A 22,331-nucleotide genomic window follows, 5' to 3' on the forward strand; every position below is an offset into this window, starting at 1 on the left:
GGAAACACAATCTCTGGTGGATCCCGAAGGAAACACAACCTCTGGTGGATCCCGAAGGAAACCACTACCTCTGGTGGATCCCGAAGGAACCACCATCTCTGGTGGATCTCGAAGGAACCACCATCTCTGGTGGATCCCGAAGGAACCACCACCTCTGGTGAATCACGAAGGAAACACCACCTCTGGTGAATCCCGAAGGAAACATAACCTCTGGTGAATCCCGAAGGAAACACAATCTCTGGTGAATTCCGAAGGAAACACAACCTCTGGTGAATCCCGAAGGAAATACAACATTTAGTGGACATCTAACTAATCAGTGAGGACACTATCACAATCTTAACATCACAAGTATCACAACATGGTTCTATAACATACATATACATCTCAACATCATAGTTCTACGACATACATATACATCTCAACATCATGGCTCTACAACATATATATACGTCTCAACATTCTTAATTAAATACAACCTCATGGAATCAAATATCATCTCATGCTAGCATTCAAGTGTCTATGTGCACGATTAATCCTTCAGATCCTCATACAAGAACATACATCGGTTATACTATACTATCAGTCTATCATGCTATTGTTCTGTTATAAAATCCATTTATCATGCTAGCATACATCTAGTGCCTGGCCCGTGGGCAGTTTCCCGTAGTAAGATTACTTACCTCAAATTTGGTCACAAATTAATCCAAGTAATTAACCTTCTTACAACTCTTGGAAGACTTTGAATTCATCCTATAACATACATTACAAATATTAATTTAGCACCCCTAGTCCAAAAATAATAAATCCAAAGTTTTAAAGTCATCTTTGGGGTCTAAATCCAATTAACCAAATTAAACCAAATGTTCCCAAATTTAACTTACGAAGTCCTGGCTTAGTTCGAAGTCAGTTACAAAGTTCAATTTATTTGTCCAAAATGAACCTAAATCAAAACCAAAGTTTATAACTAAATTTTCAAGAATTACAAAAGAAAACCAAACCAACTACTCACCCAAAACTTACCAAAATTGACGAAACTCATAACTTTACGGTAGCACCCATAAGACTTTAAAATCCCTCCAAACTTTGTATCTAAAATCCAAAATCACAATTAATCCAGTAATTAGGCCCATAGTTGGTTGGATATTCAAAACTTGAACAACAAATCGTCAAATTCCCAACAAAACTCACCCAAACTAATAGATCCGGCGAGTGGCGATGACATTCTGCTTGGCGGCGGTGTCGAAGTGAAGTCGCACAACCTAGGTAGCAACGACTCGCAATCGAAGGCGGCAAGCTATAGATTCGTGGGTCAGTGAGAGAGAGAGGCAGGCGTTTGAAGCTCGCCGTCGAGCGGCGAGCGGCTGGTGGGAGTTGGATCCATTCGACTGAAGGAGGGGCGATGCCGGGTCGCGAACGGCGAGGCGACACTTCAGATCTGGCTTTTCCGGCGGATTCGACACAGAGGACGAGAGCGAGCGGCTGGATCTACGTCTGAGACAGTTAGGACGTGCGTCTCAGATCTGTGACTCGGCGTTGACTTCAGCGGTTGGGAGGAAGCAATGGCGCGACGAGCGGCATGAAGGAGGGCGAGCGGCGCGAAGGCTGGGTCGGTGGTGGACGACGCGGAGAAGAAAGGTTGGGTGGGTTGCTTTGCATGAGAAGAAGGGGAAAACGAAAAAAACGAAAAAAACAAGAAGAAAAAATAATAAATAAGGAAATAAACATTATATCTTATCTTACCTTATTTTATTCTCTTTCTTCCAACTTTTAAATCCCTTGTTCCCTCAAAATTTTCAATTAAAAAAGAATTTAACCAATCACTCCCAAATGAAATTAATTCTTAACATCAATTTCAAATTAAATTTGTGTATCATAAAAAGTTCAATTTCCACAATTTTTCTTTGATTAAACAATTAAGACGAATCACCTCTTTCTTTGCGATCAAATCACAATAATTACACTTAAATTTTCAAAATTCCAAAGATGCCCTTTAATATTAGAAAAATACTGAAATTTCATTTAGAACAAAAAAAATTCGAGGTGTTACACACAACATTCACTTTAAGGAATGATATTGTTTCAGTTGGTCAAGATTCGTGGTTTTTCACCAATAACCATTATTTTGTTTGGCCACGAGAAGACATGAGATTAACTGAGAATATTGTTAAAATCTTTCTATATTGCTGCTATAGGAGCATATTCGAAACATGAAATTTAGAAAATGTCTTCTCTAATATATCAACATCGTAATTTTCTCTTCGCATAACAACAATTTCGAACTGATTTTAAATAATGTGTAATTGTAATCACTTACTAATTTAAAATCTTATGGCCTTAAAGGCATCCACTCATAACAAACTTTAGAAAGAATAACTATTTTTTTATGATCATATATTTCTTTCAAATTTTTTCGTAAGATACGGTGGAGATGATGACGAAAGAAAATTATAGTTTTTGCTTTGTTCGGATTAGATGGCGTATTTCTTTTTTAATAGTCTCTCCAAGATTCATAGCATCCAAATAGATTTCGACATCAAGCATCCATGACAAATAAATGGTTAATATCAAGGACAACAAATCCTAATTTTGTGAGGATTCATCATGACAACACTATCATAAAATATTATATTTATATTAGAAATTTAATAGATATTAAATATATAAAATAACATTAAATTTATTAATTATAATAAAGAGAAAAAATCCGACCTACCTTCCACGAAGGAAACGTCCACGAGGGAAATGACAAGAACTAGTGTTGATAACATGTAAAATTGGGAGTACAACGAAACATGATGGAGAAAATATAATATACTAATAATATATAAAATAAATAAATAACAAAAGAAAGTTTTCTCCAATTTCTCCACTCTTTTTGGATTAATCACCAATGTATGTATATCCACAAAATCCACAAATAACTACTAATTTATGGGAATTTTTGAGAAGTAGAAAGTGGCACACTTGAACATTATGCATAGGTAGTTGAATGACACATAGACAACATATGTGATAATGGAAAAATGATATTTGGCATTGGACACTAAGCATGAACATATAATACCTATTTATAATATTTATAATGATTTTAATATTATTAGATCAATGTTTTAGAAACCTACATATCGGCTTGTTCAACAAGCTTAGTCTCTCAAAATATACTGATTCTCACATTTTAGGATTCCTTCTCTTTTGAAGAAATCTATTTACACAAAATAACAAAAACAAAGGTATATATCTCGATCTTCTCTTTATTAAAAATGCTCGGCTTCTAATATGCATGTTGGCCCCAAAAAATGTGTTTCGCACCATCGTTTACGTAATCTCAGTCCAAGAAAACACAAATCACAGCTGAGACTCATTTTCCCGAAATTGTCTAAATGAATTAAATCTCGGACGAGACCTTGACATTTAAAAATAGGTACCTAACAAATATATGTTAAGGAAAGACCGGTAACTAAGATTATAATTAAAAGACAGAAAAATATAATGCTACCTATGAGATAGAGAGAGCATGTCAGGAACAGAAAGTGGGAACTTAAACATAGACTTTTCTTTTCTTAATTCACTTACAACCATTACAAGTTACAACCATTTCAGAAAGTCCAATTCAGAGAGTGAAATACAAACTTATCAAACTACTCTTAAAATATGAAAAACCAACACAACATAACCCAAACTCACTTCAGGATGAGGATTCAAATATTCAAACACTAGCAAGTCATTTAGCGGGCCAGTAGAAACTACAAAGAAAAACTAGGTACCTAAAAGCTAAATCTGTCTGATGTGGAACACAAAATTTGCATATACAGCAGGGGTTTAGTTGTACAACAGGAAATTCGACGCATAAGAGGGCGATCTACTTCTTAAGGCACAAGCTCAACTATGCTTACCGTTGCCTTTGGGTTCCATCTCTTCTGCATCCTCAAAACGCTGATCATTGATTTGAAGCTAAATATTATGTAACAAAGGCAGTCAGAAAAAGGCCAAAAACAAAAGAAATAGAATATGTGTTCATCGAGTTAGCTGATGAAATGGTTTACGAGATAAAATATGCGTTCATGATAATACCTGAAGCACTGTGCGAGCTAGCTGATCATGATCTCCATTTGAGTGGCCAATTGAGTTAACTGGAACAGCGGAGAATTGTTCTTCGTCATCTCCTGCTACCGAAAGTCCTAAATATTACAGAAGATGAATTTTGTATCATCTCTAACAAGTGGTTCTGTAAAAGAATTGCACAATCTATTTGACTCCATACCTGGCATCCCTTCCAACTGATCGGCACTAAAAAACCAGTTGTGCTCTTCTTCTTCATCTGAAGGAAGCAGGTAGTTCATACCAAAAAACCGACTACTTGTATGAAAATAGAAACTGACGTCCGTTATGGAAGTGAACTAACCTCCAGTTGGTTCAGGATTAAGCTCAGCACATTGACAGAATACCTCGAACAGAGTTTTTACTATAGCAAAAAGTAAAATAAAAAATTAAAAGTATTATTCTACATTCCAAAAACATTTCACAATCAAACAAAAAAGAGGAGAGAAATACATTCGTTAGGATTTGAAGGTACAAGCCTCATCTCTCTAACTGCAGCTAAGTCTAAATTCTCAGACTCTTCACCATGACATTCTGAATCTGAAATCTCCAACTCTTCATCATCTCCAGTATCAATCTTCAAACACAATCAACAAAAGAAACGTTGGGAGAAATAAAAGATTTTTGTAAATGTCATTTTAAAAAATACGGACCAGATAAAAGAAATCTTATCAAATGTTTCCATTGGATTTCTTGAAGTTGGCATGTATACAAGCAAATATGAGAAGCCAAATATCTGCTTTTCTCGAGGCAAATGTCAAAGCAAATGTCTGCATGATATCTGCTTTTCTCAAAGCAAATGTGTGGATGTGTGTGTGATATATGCTTTTCTCAAAGCAAGTGTGGGAGTAGAGTAGATGTGAGTGTGACTAGATATGGAGCCTATGAATTCCTTGTAATGTCATTCAGACTAATCTATACTAAGGAAGGCAGCTCTTAGTCCCTAGTCAGAGGGGCTAAGAAATGAGTTGATGCATATCTGCATGACCCTCAATGGGTCGGACACTTGAGGGTGGAATGGATGCATGCTTTGCTATTGTGTTCCACCTCGTCTCGTTTACACAAGAGAGAGTGAGTGTTTGAAGAATTGGATGCTTCCACATGTTGGAGTTCTCCCACACTTATATAGTACACGATACAACTAAAGTCTCCACTCTTCAAGGAAGACAAGTCCCACACTCCTATAATTAAGAAAGCAGCCTTCCTAAACTGCGGGACCAAGTTTTACCTGGTTAATTGTAGAAGGTTGTCCAAGTCTCCTCCCACCTTCAAGGAGATATTTTGACTTGGAACCTTGCTCCCTAATCTAAGTGTTTACACCTGTCTCCCGAGTAAACTCAATCCCAAAAAACTAAAAGATTTCTTGCGTTCACTAATATTCAAAAAATAAAAATAAAGATCTCCAAATCTATCCAATTCCAAGTTAAATCCCAACAGCACACTAAACATATTGTTCTACCCTTGCTCCCTAATCTAAGTGTTTACACCTGTCTCCCGAGTAAACTCAATCCCAAACAACTAAAAGATTGCTTGCTTTCACTAATATTCAAAAAATAAAAATAAAGATCTCTAAATCTATCCAATTCCAACTTAAATCCCAACAGCACACTAAACATATTGTTCTACCACGAAACATAAAGGCAACCTAACCCCCCAAGTCCCAAATTCATTCACCAAGAAGGCTCCCACAATCCTACCCCATTGGCTTCCATTAACACAGCAAAATGGAAAAACCCCTACCACCTTAACAACCAGATTGGAAAATCTGAATATATTGGTTCCAATTTGTACTTAGATTTTAACAGTTTGCTCTTAAAAAATCCCACAGGTGGTATTTTAACTTTTCGTTGCTATCCAACCAGCCCTTGATAATTGCTCCAGTTGAAATTGGGTATCACTGTTAGGTATCTACATTCCGTGAACTCAGTAAAAACCTAACAAGAACTAGAGAAGGGAGGCACTTCCCTGTTGAAATATATTGATAATTCTGACCAAGACAAAGAAAGGGGACAAGTCACAATGTCTCAAGAGCAATTGAACTATAGGGAAAATATGAAGTACGGAAATAAACTACTCCCCAGCACATTCAAGAGTGTCTCCAAACCCCAGCCTTCAGCCTTCAGCCTTCAGCCTTCAGCCAAACAGTTCACACCCTCCCTAGAGTCAAACCCCTACATAAACCCTTTCACTGGTCCCCACCTCCTTTGTAATGGAATGTACGATTCTCAGCTCAGGATCAAAGGTGAATTCCCTTTCCTACCCCTTCGTTCGTAGGTGTGAATAATAGGAGGCCACACAATCATAAACCTTATATTTCGCTTCAGTTATAGGCCTACACACTCACGACCCACATTTTTTCTTTGAGTTGGTCAAAGTCTCAAAATTCTTCAGTTTTGACCAACACAATAGTTTTGAAATTCCACAGCTTGAGAGGCCCTAAGTGTGTAACCTTCAAACCTGTGTGAAATTTGCACCTGAAGAAGCTTTGCCTCCACCATGTCTTTGTCTCCAACCACATAACAAGCAACTGTCAACTGTATCTCTACAAAATTCAACCCTAATAGCCTCAAACATCATCTTTACCAGAAATAAATTACTTTGTTGCAAGGTTCTCAAATAGCATACATTAATTCCCTCTCTAAGATAAACGAGCCTTCTTAATTAGTAATTTCTATTTGATCGCCCAATGACCTGATTCCTTCTCTTCAATTTTTGCATCCCACTTCCAGATCCATAGGATCTTCTTTCTTCACTCATGTGAGCTTCTACACTCATCAACTAGTAGTCTTTAAGATGGGGATTCCATCTTTCTGCCTTTGCTCTTCAATTGGTGATTCTTCTTTAGAGTTTGGTTCTTGCATCTTCTTGGCAACATCACCCTCATGAAACTAATCTCCCTAGTCCCTAATATCCATAATTGTTCCCCATCAATATATGTGCAACTCTACCTCTACTAAGTCATAATTCTTATTACACTCTACCTCTACTAAGTCATAATTCTTATTACATAAGACACCTAATAACTTGAACTCAATCCATCCTCTTTTTTGCTAATGAATCCTCCTCATTAGACCTTTCCTCTAGAAATTTGGATAAGATATTCACATTGTGCCCTCCTGTTTTTTTCTTTTTCCACTGCTAAGTTCGATGGAAATTAACCTCAAACAAATAGTGGGAACTATTTAATAGGTGTAAATTGGACAATAAAAAATGTAGGAGCTAAAATGAAATAAGGATGGAAATTTTGGGGCTAAAATAGTATTTTAATCACCAATCTAAGTATACTTCAATTGGTTAAGGAATGTGCTCTTGACCAAAAGGTCAAAGGTTCAAATCTCCACCACTAGACGTTGTTGAACTCAAAAAATACCATTCTAACCTCACATTTATTTCATTGTTGTCATAACATATAATTTATAGCAATGATCTTTCTTCAGCAGCTAAAGTTATGCTACACAGAAAATCTTATGTCTCAAAGTTAACAAAACCACCAAATAGTTTCAGTAGGCTTTGTATAAGATGACGTGAGGATACTAACCAAAAGAAAACTAGAAGTTCAAACCAAAAACAATGACATCATGAGTCTGTTTAACTATACAACATTAATGAGCAATACTGTAAAACTGCACATGTTTTTTTTATAGGAAACGAAAATATAAATATGTAAAACTGCACAATTAAATACCTGAACATACAAACAAGGAGATGGATAGGCCTCTGGGTCTGTTGAAACTGCATGCAATGACATTGATAGAAAATCAACTGCATAACCTTTTTCCATGTCCACATCACTCAACCAAACCACTTGCCTACAAACATGTTCAATTTCTCACTGAGTCAAAAAGTTAGTCCATTAGATTTTTTTTTTTGTAGTACATGTTCATTTAAATAGTAGACATTAAGACATATATATAGTTAGAAACTGAGCTTTCATATTGGAGGAAGAAGAAGAAGAAAAAAAAAAAAAAAAAAAGAAGAAGAAGAAGAAGAAAGAAACCATCATGGGTTGGTCTAGTGGTAAATAAAGGGCATGGATTTGATAAGAGACTAAGAGGGAATAGGTTCAATCTATGGTAGCCACTTACCTAGGATTTAATATTCTACGAGTTTCCTTGACACCCAAATGTTATAGGGTCAAGTGAACTGTCTTGTGAGATTAGTTGAGATGCGCATAAACTAACCTGGACACTAATGTATATTAAAACAAAAAACAAAGGTCCAAGAACACACACACACACCCCTTCCTCTAAGATCTCTTCAGCCCTCTAACAATCGAAATGTTTCTCTCTAGCCAAATACTCTAGTCCCCACAAAGCATTTAAAAAAATAATTATTATAATTATCATCTAAAAAAAATAAAAAGATAAAATTTCCCTTATCCTCCAAGGGGAAAGGGAGAGCTGAAGGAAAGTTCTCAATCATAAGTTTACTATGAAATGAACATATAAGTTGTCTACACAATATACATATGATAAAAACAACCAAGAAACTTTCATGGAACTTCCATTTGATACAATAAGCATATGCAAATGCCCACTACAGAAGGAGAGAACCAGCAAACATGCATTTTATAGTAGGCACGATCTCAAGAAATACAAATTTCCCATGGAAAGAAATGCTGGGAACAATCAGCTTATCCGTCAAAAACAAAAGTATAACAAAACAAAAATAATAAGAAAAATGGTTCTTCAAATTATCCTTTCTTAAAAGGGACATAGTACAAGAAACAAAGAATCCAAAAGAGGGTCATAAGGAATTGGCAAAAAAGCCAATGAGGGTACAAAAAGTTCATTTAATTGGCTTTAACTTAAACATGGTATATGATAACTACAAAAGAGTTTACAGAGAACTCAAAGGTTCGAACACACATTGCAAAGAAGTATGGACAAACTCACAGATATCTTGTTCCCCTCTAGGCTCTAGCTACATTTTGTAGAGGTCCTTTCTATCTAATTTCCCAATTGCAAGCCTATATAGCAGCTAACTGCAAGCTCTAACATTAAATCTAAAGAAATAACCAAAAAATCATTGAAAAAGAAGACACTGTCATGTTGACTTATGAGGGAAAGCCACGTGTTGAAAATGAAGACCTCTCACTAAGAATGGAAGCATATAATACAGGTTAGATAAGCAATCATACTTTTCTGAGCCTTAAACGATGGCATCAAGGGAATGTACCTCTTTCCCCCCCGTTTCAACTGCAATCAACAATTTCCATGGCATTTACCCTTTTGGCAATTTTTTAATATTTATTCTTAATTTCCCCTTTTGTGTCAATTTTCTTTAGCTCAGGGGTTCTCCGAATCCTCTAAACTTTCTCATACTCCCATCATCAATCAAATTCTCACAAGCAATCATTTCAAAATTCAGTACGCTATTCACTTCATCCCAAGATTCAGAAACGGCCTTCATTTACAAAAGAAAAACACAATACACCCCTCCCCTCGCTTGACAGAAAATCAACTTAAAAATAAAATAAAATAAAATACAAGCTCCCCCCACACAAAAGAAGTCCCAATTCCCAAAATTTTCTTACAATTTCCCCCACGTATCAATGGATGAAACACTAAAACAGAGAGAGAGAAAAGAGAGAAGGTACCTGGAGGAGATGTAGAGAGTGCCAGGAAACTCGGGAGGCCGATTATCGAATACGATGCCGACGGCAGGCATTATGTGCATGAGAACCTCGCCTTGATTAACGTCGAAAGCTGGTAATCCCAAGCCATGACCCGTCCTCTCGGTGTAAGGCCTTAGTCCCATTGTCATTCTCTCTAAAACCCTAATTCTTCAACTCTCTCTATCTCTTGAACACTGAAATTAGGAGTTTGCGATTCTCTAAAACCCTCTTTACCCTTTCTACCAGACGCCTTTTTTCGATTAACCTTTTCCTTCCTTTCTTTTTTTACCCTATCTCAATTTTTTTTTTTAATTTAACTTTATACTTCCGTCAAAACACAGGAATTGTTTGGGTCTAACATGGGATGGTATATCCTCATATCTTATATCATCTTAGTGTTTAGAACTCATTATCCTATCACATCAATTTTAATTATTTATGGGTCTATTTTCGGAACATGTTTTGTATCTCACAGTCATTTTCCTTTCGTGTATCGTCATCTTAGTGTTTGAACATATTCAATCAGAACTCCTCAGACATCAAAACTCTCTGCATCCTATATCAGCACCCCAAATAGCTCCTAACGTTTTTAGTAACATCCCGTTAAAGGTACTTGTGAAAGGGTCATCAATAAAAAAATAATAATAAAAAAAAAAAAAAAAAAAACTCCCATTTTCATGATATAAGATAAAATCTTAAAACTACATATAAATTTGTATGTACGATCCATTTTCAAGGGTCCAACTAAATCTGGCCCACTATTTGAAATCAAATGAAAAATAATCATTTCAGAAGTATATGAAATTACCAATTAGATCCAAAAACACGGTTGATGGCCTATCACTCGACAATTGGTCTTGTTCCTTCTTCTCGCCTCATGTTTCTTCCTCCGGTTCCTTGTCTAATACAACCCTTCCGACCAATTCTTTGCTAATTGATGTGTGTTGTACAAAATTTTAATCTAATGGAAACAAAAAAACAAAAACACAAAGTATACCATTCTTTCAAAATCAATTTAAAGAAAAGTGTTTTGCAAGCTAAGTCTCCTTAAGATGAAGAACACAATGTAAAATGGAAAATGAAAGATAAACACCTCATGTTCACCGTAAGTTATTTAAAAAAAAAAAATCATAACTAGTGAGTTGCAAAGTATCCAAAAAAATAAATAAATAAACAATGTAACGTTACAAAGGTTTTTGAATTATCATATACAAGCAGTTTCACACGTCAAGTAGGTAAATGTACACCTTCATTGTGTTTATTTCTTATTGGTTTACGTTGTATGAGATGTGTATCACATAACCAATATAAAACGGTGGTTTACGTGCGATGTGCTATTATATTCATGAGTGAGTAGCTTAGAGTGGCACGAGAGAGAGGCAAGAGGAAGAAATGATAGAAACATTAATAAGATTTTTGAGTATGAGATAGGATTAAGTGGCGAAAGGAAGAAACAAGAGCGGTATTTTTAATAGAATTGAAAATTTTTAACTGTGCTTTTTTTTGTATTATTTTTTTGAACGATGGACAAAAAAAAACAACTAATCATGCGATATGATGATTTGTGGGATGATAAGGAACAATGCCATGATGGAGGTTATTTGAGGGGTATCATAGTGTCAAGCACATTAAAGTATATTGAATCAAGAGATTGATTATATGAACTTACAAAAGTGACTTATTCGGAGTTCAACGTTATAATGAGGGTAAAATATAAATTGGATTATGAATCTCCTCCAGTATGCTAATCAACGATATTGGTGTTGAATTTCTCCTTTTAGAGCTGGATCATACTAGACCTTAGATATTCATAAGTGTCCAAGAAACATTATAACGAATATACTAAAATTTTAATGTCAACAAGAATACACGAACACAGAAACAAGAGACAAGAGAGAGAAACCTGACCCAAAATATATACTTTTTTTCGGTCTGACAATTAAAATTCATTTAAAATAGTCAAGTGTTATTAGACAAACATGACATGGATGACATGGATGACATGAATGAGCAAGAAGAAGGAATGGGAGGCGAGGAATGAAGGAGACTGATTGTCGAGTAACATGCCATCGAGCGTGTTTCACATCAATTGGTAATTTCAAAAGTTGTCTACGCAAGCAAAAAACCATTTTTCATTTGATTTCAAATCTTAGGTAAAAAATTTAACTGGGCCCCTCAAAATGGGCCATCCATACAAAATTTTCAAAAGTATCCTTGAATTTGTACTTGTTTAAAAAATATTTGGAACTTTTAAATGTTTCAATGATATATTTAGAAGTATTGGCTCGCCAACTTAATAAGTTGGTGTTAAACAACTCAACCTCAATAATAATCACCATTGAAGTTGGCACATTTATCGAACTTCATCTTCCCTTCTTTCTCTATTTTACATATTTATTGAGGAACTCCATCTTACAATGTTCCACTCCAAACATACTTCCTAACTACAACATATTAACTCTAGACTTTAAAACTCAACTCAATGCCTTAAACACTCCCTTAAACTTTTAAAAAGATTGTTAAAAAATACACTTGCCTTTAATCTTAAATGAAAATTGTTCGTAATGTATTTCAAAATAGATTTGAATGTTCAAACATGTCAACAATCCCTTAAATTTAGTAAAATATTGAAAAAAGAAATACTTCTATGGTTAGTATATGAATATAAAATGTCAATACTAGTTCCAAAATGATCTCCAATTTGAAAATTTGCATTATTACCCCGAATGTTTTTTTTTAAATAAAGATTAAAAATAATATTCTATCATTAACATATGAATGAAAACTATTTATCTACACCTCATTATCACATTGTCTTCTATTTCCTTTATTTCAGGTTTAACACTACTCTATTTCTCCCTCCCCTTTCTTTTATCTTTTTCAATACACACTTACTCTCATTCTTTTATGCTCCACTCTCGAAAATTATCGAGCATAAAAATTAGCAAGAATAAGGAGAATAATGAAACCATCAAAGGACCTTATAACTTAAATGTTTTAACGAGACTATACATTAGTAGTTGAATGTATGTTAATACGTTGTTTGAGTTTAATATACAAAAGGAGAGATAAGTTATTGAGAATTTGGATCATAATGACAACCAGTGGGAGGAGAAAGAAACAAAACACATGCATGGCCAAATTTGAAGCGATGAAGATTTTGTTGATCATTTTTGCAGTTCAAACTAGTCTATCTGTTGTGATTAATTAAGAAAGGTTATCCTTGATCTAAGATGATATTCTTTGGTTAGCTCTTTTAGTATTTGGTGATTCATCATGTTGTTGAGTTTCAAAAAGGGGATATATTGATTTGTGACATTGTGGGATTTAATGGGATTTTATGCTTTAACTTGATGTTTTGGTTTCTTTTTAGTTGCTAAAAAGTTGAGTGTAAGAATTGGACCCGTGGAGGTAAAGTGAGAGTATTTATATGAGAAAAAAAGTGAAAATTTTAATTTTAATTTTTACTTTGAAGGTTAAGAATAATAACACAACTTTTGAAGGTTCAAATATTTTTTAAACCAGATACTAGCATTTTCTGTCCATATACTAATGATATAAATGATCAAATGCTTGAAAAAAAAATAAAAAAGACAAAAATTTATTTGATAAAAATAAAAAGGTAAATAATGGTCCTGGAGTTGGTCATCTAGGGTGGTCACTGATGAAGTTAGTGGTGGTGGCCAAAGTTGGTTTCCAGTAGTGGTTGTCGCAAGTAGGCGACAACGATAGTGACCAGAGTTGACTAGCACAATGGTCAGAGTTGGTCGATTGAGAGAAATAATAGCTACATGAAGAAGTGAGGTATATGATTTTTGAGGGCATTTTGGTAACTTTTCATAATTATACAAATTGAGCAAAGATTAATCATTAAACATTTGAAAATCATTTTTATAAAAGTTGATTTCAAATGTTTGTCCTAAACCAACTTATTTCATAAACTCATTTTTTCAAAAACTATTTTGAGTGGTTGCCAAACACTCCAACTTTTCGAAAAAGACATTTTTTTTTAATTAAACACTTCAAAAGTTGATATGGAACGGACCTGATTTCCATAAATTATAGTTTTTTAAGTGTTAAATTTAAGTCTCGGTAACAATGAAGGTGTATTAAAGGACGGTGGTTGGAAGAGGGAGGTTAATAGGAGACTTTAATGCTTTATTTTGACTTTTATTTATCGTATTAAATAGATTAGAATTAGGCTATATAAAGCCTTCTATCTTTCATTTGCAAGAGAAACATAATCGAATTTTTTATGAATGAAAATTTGAAATCTCAAATTGAGAATTTTTCTTAGGATTCGCAATTCTTGTGATAGAATGCATGTGACTCATTCAATCTAACCTTTATCAAGTTCGGTTATGGAGTGACTCAATTTAGAACAAGATTTTGAATCTTGCTTCTATATCTTTGATCTAAGAGGCAATCTAATTTTAACATTTTCTCTTGGTTGATCTAAATTCATATAAGGAGGTACTAATTTATTGGATTCAAAGGTTCTTGCTTCACAATAGCTTGGATCTTTAGGCTGAGGATTAGAATTGTCCTATCATTTGATATCAGAGCATAGGTTGCATTTTTTTGGCCTGCTCCAAAATTGATTCTATATTTCTTTTTTTATTTTTTTGCATTTTAATTTTAGCTTTCAATTTCGTCCATTGATTTCGTTATTGCCTTTTCATCCATCGTTCTTCATCTTTTTACCTTATTTCCATCTTATTGATCAAATTTAGATCTTAAAAAAATGTGGGAAAAAAATTAGAATTTGTCTTGCAATTATTTATACAAATTGTATGTTTGATTTTTGATATTTGAATCAGTTTGGTACAGTTGAGTTATTATATTAAGTCTATCTATTTTCTGTCAATTCTAAAATTAATTGCATGTCCAAGAGTGTATTTTCAACTTCCTATCATTAATTGCTGAAAACTATTCAAATCTGAAAATTGTTGAGCTTTCTTTTTATCATTCGTTTTCTTTCTCAATGCAAATGACTGAATTTGATTACATGTCCTTCAACAAAAATTTATATCAACCTCTTATCTTAAATTGTTAAGAAGAGCATTTAGTCAAAGATCCCTTTATTTGCAATTCTACTTTTGTATTCAGTTTTATTTGAAAATTGCTTTGTGTCTTCCCTTATTTGTTTGAGCCTTTCATTGTTTTCTTGTTCTTTTTGTGGTATTTTCATAATTATCTTATCTTGCTTGTATTAATTAACTCTCTGTTTCAAGAATTTCTTGTTCCACTAAACCTATACAATACATAATTTAGTCACTTTCTCAGATAGCCTATTTTTTGTGTGCAAATAGAAGTATTCTTGAGTGAACAGTCTAGTGAATTGAGTGTTTGGAGGTCTATTTTTTTTTCATCTTATTATCTTGTTATGAATTTTTTTCGAAGACTTTTTGCAGTAGTTTGGTCAAGTTATGTCAAGTCGTTGATTACATATCTAAATTGACTCATGAGTTGAATTTGCGAGACCAAAATTTGAAAAAGGTTTGACTATCTATTGAAAGTACGCTTATTATTGTGGTAGAGAGTGATAAAGTTCAAGATGACATACTTTGTGAAAAATTCGTTGATTGTATTATAACACCTAATATTGAAGTTCATGTTGATGTGTTTGAATTAGAGGACAAGACAAAAAAGACCAAAATAAGAACATGTAGATTGATCGAAAAAGAATCTTCTAAAAAAAGAGTGAGAAAGAAAAGCATTTAGGATTTGGCCTGGAGAATAAAATGAGAGAAAAGTCGAAAAGGTGAGTTTATGTGAGGTTAAATCTATTTTGTAACACCCCAAATTTTAATGTAATTTTCATTGATAGGTATTAAAAATAACTATATTTTTCATGTTAAATCCCTCAATTTTATACTATTAATTTGCTTAATATGTCAATTTTATAGGTAAAATAGTCCCAGTAGCACTTTCGAGCAATTAGAAGAAGTTTGGAGTTAAAAGGAGCAAAAATGAGCCGAAAATCACCTAATTAGAAGAAGTCAAGATATTTACCATTTTACCATCACTGAGCAGCGTTGCAACACTAGAAAAATACAAATGTTCGGCTTTGCCTCGATGCTGAAAGATAGGGCAGCGTTGCAACGCTCTCCTTTAGCATTACAACATTACGAACATTGATGGAAAGATAAAAATTCGTGTGCGCACCTTTGTGCAAATGAGCGTCAGGCCAGTGTCACTCCAGGGTTGCAATGCTGCATCCAACATCTATTATAAACCAAATTTTCCAGAAATTAAGGGGAGACCATGTGACGCCACAAAGATTTGTACATTTTTTTAAAAGAAAGAAAAAGAAAAAAAATAGTTGTTGGTTAATTTAGGAAAAGGAAAAGGGAATTAGGGATATAAAGGTGATTTGGGGACCTCGGGTTACATGCAAAGGAAAAAAAAAAGAAAAAGATTTCTTTTTACTTTTCCTTTCTTCTTCCTCCTCTAGCCGCACGCCCCCCCCCCCCCCCACTGTGCAGTCGCCGCGCTCGCCAGCCATATTTGTTCCATGTCCATCGAACCGAAGTGACGCCGCCTCCTTGCGCCTCAACCCAGCACGCTTCAACCGCCTCTAGCCGCTCGACCGTGGGTCTCCAGCCACGCTGAGTTCTTCGACTACTTTCTTCCACCTCCAGTCGTCGACCACGCGTTGCCTAGCCAAAGCCGCCATCGATCGAACACCAGAAGGCATACAGATCTATTCATCTACCACGCGTTAGACCTCCAACCAGCCACGTCGTGCGCCGAGTCGCCAGTCGCTGGCCTAACCCAAGCGTTGTTCACCAGTTCTAATGCGGGCAGTGCCGATTGTTGTCGAATCATAGTTGGTTCCGCCTTATTCTTCTGTTCGGGGTAAGTTTCGGTTCCCTTTTAGCAACCCATTGTCTTTTGGGATTCTTAGGCCTAAGCTAACCTTCACCCATGGAATTTGTGATTTCAGGAACATGTGGCAATGAAGGAAGTTTCCAAGCGGAGTAAGAGTTTGTTTTGGGATAGTTTGTTATCCCGAGGTAAGTGGTTTACTGTCGGTTTTGCCCTAAGATTTGATAAGTCTGCTGAAAAATTCTTATGTCATGTATGAGTAAACTGTGATGAAATTTGAGATGGGTAATTGTGCTGAAGTTGACGTATGAGAATACTTTGTTAAGGTTGGATGTATGAGTAGACTGGGATACTGTGATAAGGTTTGATGCATGAGTAGACTGGGGATAATGTGCTAAGGTTGATATATGAGTAGACTATGATAAGGCTTGATGTATGAGTAAACTATGATAAAGTTGATGTATGAGTAACGGTGTTAAAGTTTGATGTTGATTCATGGCCTTGATTGCATGCTTATGTCTGAGATTTTAATGACTGTTAGTTCCAGGATTCATGATTGTATGCTTATGTCCATATGAGATTTTAGTGGCTGTTAATGTTACTATTGGGCTATGCACATCACATGTGTGAGCCTTCGGGCCCACACCCTATGCTTATGTATGATGTCCTTTTTGGGATCACCACTTGTGTTTATGCCTGTGACCTTTGTGTCACTACTTATGAAACCGTGCCTTCGGATTCACTCCTTATGCCTATGCCTATGTCTATGTCTATGATGTCCTTGTGCATTTTGGTCCAATGGAAAGACTAACAGATCACTGAGTGAGCTCAGTAGTGGGCTGCTTAATGAGTATATTTTTATACTCATCCTTTTCTTTCCCTATTTTTCAGGTAAGGGTAATGACAGACTGACACAGGACAAGAGAGATCCGTGACCTGGCCATTTAGGACGACTGACTGCTTCCGCACTTAATATCATGTTTTTTTTTTAGTCTAGTTTAAGAGTTAAGCATTTTAAACTCTCATGCAAAATTTATTAATTTTATTATTTGACTATTTTATTGTTTTCATTTTAAAGTTGGGTTTAGGGTACCCCGAACGGTAAATTTTTATTTTATTTTATTTTAGTTTATTTATTATTATTTAATTATTTTTTCTTATCTCTGCTCATTTGAGCACTATTAAATAAAATCCGACTCTTTTATTTGATGGTTTAAAAGAAAATGTACGGTTAAGCCTATGCATGCATGAAATAGCATCATAGAAATAAGTAGGAAACTAGGGTCGTTACAGAATATTTTTATGATTTTGAGATCAATTTTCAGGATTTTGAGAGAATTTTGTAATTTCTTCATTCTTGTATCATTTTCTTGCAAGATTCAATGGATTTCTTGAAGATTTTGCTACTTCATGAGTAGGTAAGTTTTCTTTCTTGGGGATTATGTTAGATTAATCAATTCTTGAGACTTCCTATTTGATTTTCTCTTGTAATTTGTTTTTTCTTGAATGTTCTTGCTCTTAATCTCAAAAAAATCTGTTAAGATGAATTGATAACTCAAATTTAATTGATTTGTATGCAAAATTACATGGCTCTATAGCATAATTGTAATTAGGTTACAAGAACTAGAAATCATAAATGAAAATATGAACCTTTTCCTATTTTCTTGAAAGTATGACTAGTTTAGAACATTCAAATTAATCATTCTTGATTCAACTCTATAGTATTTCAAGAATGTCATAGTTGAGAAAACCCAAGAATTGCATACAATTTAGGAATTAGATGTGGAATGTCTTTAGGAAACATCTTTGATCTAAATTAAGGTTAATTGACCAATTTAGGTTAATTGGTTGACTAGGGCATTAGGGCTTAACCTTAATGGACTATGGAACAAATAAGTTACATGAAATCGATTAAGTCTGTGAAAGAATTATGTTAATCTACATAAATCCCCAAGATCATTTTTCTATTGAAATTCTTACATAATTTCTTTCATACTCTCTGTCATTAATCTCATTACCAAAATTTCATATCAATTCTTGTTTTACTTTTACTTTGTTTCTTAAAAACCAACAATCCCTCCCCCCTCTCTCCCCCCTTTAATTTGGATTTCAAAACTCAATTTTGTCAATTAATAAAGGTTCTCTGTGGATTAGTTGTGCACTATTACTACATGTTAGTATTAGTAGTTGTGCGTGTTTTACAAATTTTATTTTTTTTGGGTTAAGTTGAACTAACGACATCATTTTTAGCCCGAACGTTCATTAAGTTACTTCAAATTGTATGGATGTTATTTTGTTTATCGGAGGCTAAGAGTGAATTTGGGTAGTAAGCTATTTAATTTAAATGATATTTAAAGAGATTTAGGAATATTGAAATTTATTTGAGGGAAATTGGATAAATGAATGTGGAATTTAAGAGGGAAAAGGGATTTGGAATTAAATGAGGAGAATGAAGGAAAATAATTATGTGTGTGTTAGGGTTAGGAGATTATGGGGAAAAAAAAAAGAGAGAAAAGAGAAAATTTAATTCCCTCTCTCTTCCTCGACTACGTGCACGGAAACCCTTCCCCTGAAGCTTTTCTTTTTCTTTTCTTTTTTTTTTTTTTTCTGTCTTGTGTAAAGAGTTGTTGTTGTCCTTCTTCTCTTTCGTTTGCGCTATGCACAACCCTAGCCAGCAGTCGTTGCTCGCCTTCCTTTCAGTCGCCAGTTGATCGCTAAGGAACCTGTTCGTGCGCATTGTGTGTTCCAACCACATTGCTTTCATTCTAGCTCGTTGATTTGAGTAATGTCAGCGGCTAAATTTTGCCCAACCTTGGTTTTATCATTGCCACCACTTGCCAGATCAATTGTTTAAGTGAGTTTTTGGGTGTTTTTTTTTTGTAGGAATCTGAATTATTTTGGTTACCCGTTGGGGATGAGTTTGAATTCATGGTTTTTTATGGTGATCTTAAAGGTTGGAGTTGAAGTTTTGAGACTAAAGGCGTGTTGTCCAGAAGGTACGAGACTGTTTCCGGCAAGAATTTTGGTAAGTTTGGTAGTCTTTGTGTTGATCCTTGGTCACCTACCGAATGTTGGGTTAAACGTCAACTTAATTTTTGATTGGAAGGTTTAAAGTGTTGTCTATTGGAAATTAAAAACTTATTTGATCAATTCGTGATTTGGTATATTGTTGGAGCATAGGTTGACTTGTAATTTTGGAGGTAGGATCTAAGCTTAGAATTTAATTTGATTATGGTGTTGAATGAGAAATTACGGTCAATTAAAATTTGCCACATCATTCCAATGAAAAACTCGGACCCATTGTGAAAATTATAAATTAGATTGGGCCGAGTAATTAAAGTTGCTTGGACCCAACCTAATTCAAGCCATGATAAAAATTTTGGACAAAATTGAATATTGGATTCAAGCCCAATATTGGGGCCCAACAACAATTGGGCCCAAGTCTATATAAAGTCCCATGAGAAACCTCTATAAATATAGGCCTTACCTCTTTATTGAGGGGAGGTTGGAAAATTGGCAAGAAAATGCTGAAGGTTTAGAGATCAAGACTAAAGCTTTAAAGTTCTGATTAATCTTGAGATTGTCGCCTTCTGAAGATTGAAGACTTGGAAGATTAAAATTTCTTTGAATTCTAGAAGATCGAAGCTCAAATTGATCTCAAGATCATAATCTTTTGAAGATTGAAGACGTAGAAGATTAAAACTTCCTTGAGTTTCAGAAGATTGAAGTTCAGAGTAACTCCTTGAAGATTGAAGATTTAGAAATTTTAAACTTTATCCCTTGTTAGAGAAGGCATCAGAGGATCAAACATTAGAGATTGTATCCACTTTACTATATCAAAATCAATACAAAATTCCATGAGTTAAATTTCTCCAAAAATCTCGTCGAATAGTTTGGCATGCCCAGTGGGACCATTTCTACCTTTCATTTCTTTCTCTACAACAAAATCTACTTAAAGAAGTCATGACATAAAAAAAACAACGCACCCAAAGCTTCAAGCGATGTCCATAAAAGACCAATTACTCGCAATCGCTCTAAGGGGATTCAACAATCTGAAAGAGCTACCACATTTTGAGATCGCGAGAAATATATAGGAATAAATGTAAAAAAAAAAACTGCAAGGTGGAATTGTCATTAAAGAAAGTCCTGCAGTCAATAAACATACTCTACCTTCTGAACAATCAAGTGAAGAACCATCACATCCAAATATAATGTTAGTCATGATGGCCGACGTGGGAACAAGTGAAGAAAGGATGGTTGAACTCAAAAAGAAAGTTAACATGCTAATAAAGGTAGTCGAAGAAAGGGGCTATGAAATTACATCCCTCGAGAATCGCATTGAGAGTGACACCGCTGAATCAAGTCATACACCTGTAGTCAGGAATGATGACAAGGGAAAGACTATTATGCAAGAAAGTCAACCACAAAATTCGACGTCAATTGCTTCGTTGTCTATCTAATAATTGCAAGAGATGATTGCCAACTCCATCAAAGCTCAATATGGTGAACATACTCAAAATTATCTCTTATATTCTAAATCATATATAAATAAGATTGAAAACCTAAGAATGCCAAATGGATACCAGCCACCAAAATTTCAACAGATTGACGGGAAGGGCAATCCAAAACAACATGTTGCTCATTTCATCAAAACATGTGAGAATACTGGTATGCGAGGAGATTTAATAGTCAAACAGTTCATTCGAACTCTGAAGGGAAATGCCTTTGACTGGTAAACTGACCTTGAACCTGAAACTATTGTAGTTAGGAGCAGCTTGAAAGAGAATTCCTCAACTTCTTTTATAGCATGAGGCGTGTTATCAGGATGATAGAGTTCACTGCCACCAAACAACGAAAAGAAGACCCAACAATTGCTGGAGAGCATTAAGCCTTGATTGCAAAGATAGATTAACTGAATTGAACTGTTAGGGGTGGAAATGTGCACTCAAGGAATGCACTAGGGACTTCTGTATATCCTGCAAAGGATAAAACCCCGCACCTTTGAAGAATTGGCAACCTGAGCTCATGATATGGAACTAAGCATTTTCAATAGAGGAAATAATGATTTTCTAGTCCTAGAAGTAAAGAAAGAAAAGAAAGAAGTAAATAGCATTTAGAAGGTATCGAAGGGTGCTACTAAAGAAGCTATGTCGTCAACACGACCTCTTTAAAGTTTATCTCTAAGGAGAAAAAGATTGAGATATGCCAAGATGGGGGCGAGAAAAGACGTCTGACTTTCAAAGAGAGACAAGAAAAAGTCTACTCTTTTCTAGATTCTGATATGCCTGATATGTTAGAGAATTGCTGGAAAAACAACTCATTGAACTTCTTGAATGTAAAGAACCTATAGAAATGAGGAGAGTAAATGATCCTAATTACTACAAGTATCATCGAATTGTCAGTCATCCAGGAGAAAAATGTTTCGTACTAAAGGAGTTAATTTTGAAGTTAGCTTGAGAAAAAAAGATTGAGCTAGACCTCGATGATGTGGTGCAGACAAATCACGCCGTAATAATGATCCATCCTAATATTCGACTATATGAAATAGGGAGTTTAATCCAATTTGGATCTCTTGAGCCGATTATTATATTTCCTCCAAAGGCCTCAGAAAAGGCAGACTTCCAAAACGTTGACTCCCAGAAAAAAGAATAGCAAGTGAAAGATGCAGATGAAGGATATGTTGGATCGGTAGCGGCACACAGCGGAAGAGAACAGGATCCATAAGCACTCTAATTCATTAATTTTGGCTGAAAAGAAACATACTAAAACAGAGTTTAATGAGTTT

General features: G+C 34.8%; 1 protein-coding gene and 2 long non-coding RNA genes across 4 annotated transcripts; 1 reads left to right on the top strand and 2 right to left on the bottom strand.

The window, feature by feature from the left end:
- Positions 1–349: 349 nt before the first annotated feature.
- On the bottom strand, positions 350–1,719 carry LOC120092900 (uncharacterized). The gene is made up of 3 exons (XR_005486215.2): positions 1,189–1,719; positions 1,021–1,089; positions 350–750 (listed from the first exon to the last, which is right to left on the bottom strand). It is a non-coding gene; the product is annotated as an uncharacterized LOC120092900 (long non-coding RNA).
- Positions 1,720–3,531: 1,812 nt separating this feature from the next.
- Positions 3,532–10,000, bottom strand: LOC120092554 (nucleotide-sensitive chloride conductance regulator (ICln) family protein). Its single transcript, XM_039050674.2, has 7 exons — positions 9,698–10,000; positions 7,784–7,907; positions 4,552–4,675; positions 4,403–4,462; positions 4,262–4,318; positions 4,072–4,178; positions 3,532–3,951 (listed from the first exon to the last, which is right to left on the bottom strand). The coding sequence occupies exons 1-7, from the start codon at positions 9,862–9,864 to the stop codon at positions 3,880–3,882; spliced, it is 711 nt and encodes a 236-aa protein (XP_038906602.1). The 5' UTR covers positions 9,865–10,000; the 3' UTR covers positions 3,532–3,879.
- Positions 10,001–13,957: 3,957 nt separating this feature from the next.
- On the top strand, positions 13,958–17,616 carry LOC120068243 (uncharacterized). Of its 2 annotated transcripts, none has more exons than XR_016525512.1 (4): positions 13,958–14,188; positions 15,625–16,576; positions 16,665–16,734; positions 17,438–17,616. It is a non-coding gene; the product is annotated as an uncharacterized LOC120068243 (long non-coding RNA). The 2 variants fall into 2 exon arrangements; XR_005479133.2 differs by lacking the exon at positions 13,958–14,188 and adding an exon at positions 14,944–15,479.
- Positions 17,617–22,331: the final 4,715 nt, after the last annotated feature.

Source organism: Benincasa hispida, chromosome 12 (assembly GCF_027475165.1).
Source record: "Benincasa hispida cultivar pf3 chromosome 12, pf3_genome.v1.1, whole genome shotgun sequence".
In the NCBI taxonomy this organism is placed as follows: Eukaryota; Viridiplantae; Streptophyta; class Magnoliopsida; order Cucurbitales; family Cucurbitaceae; genus Benincasa; species Benincasa hispida.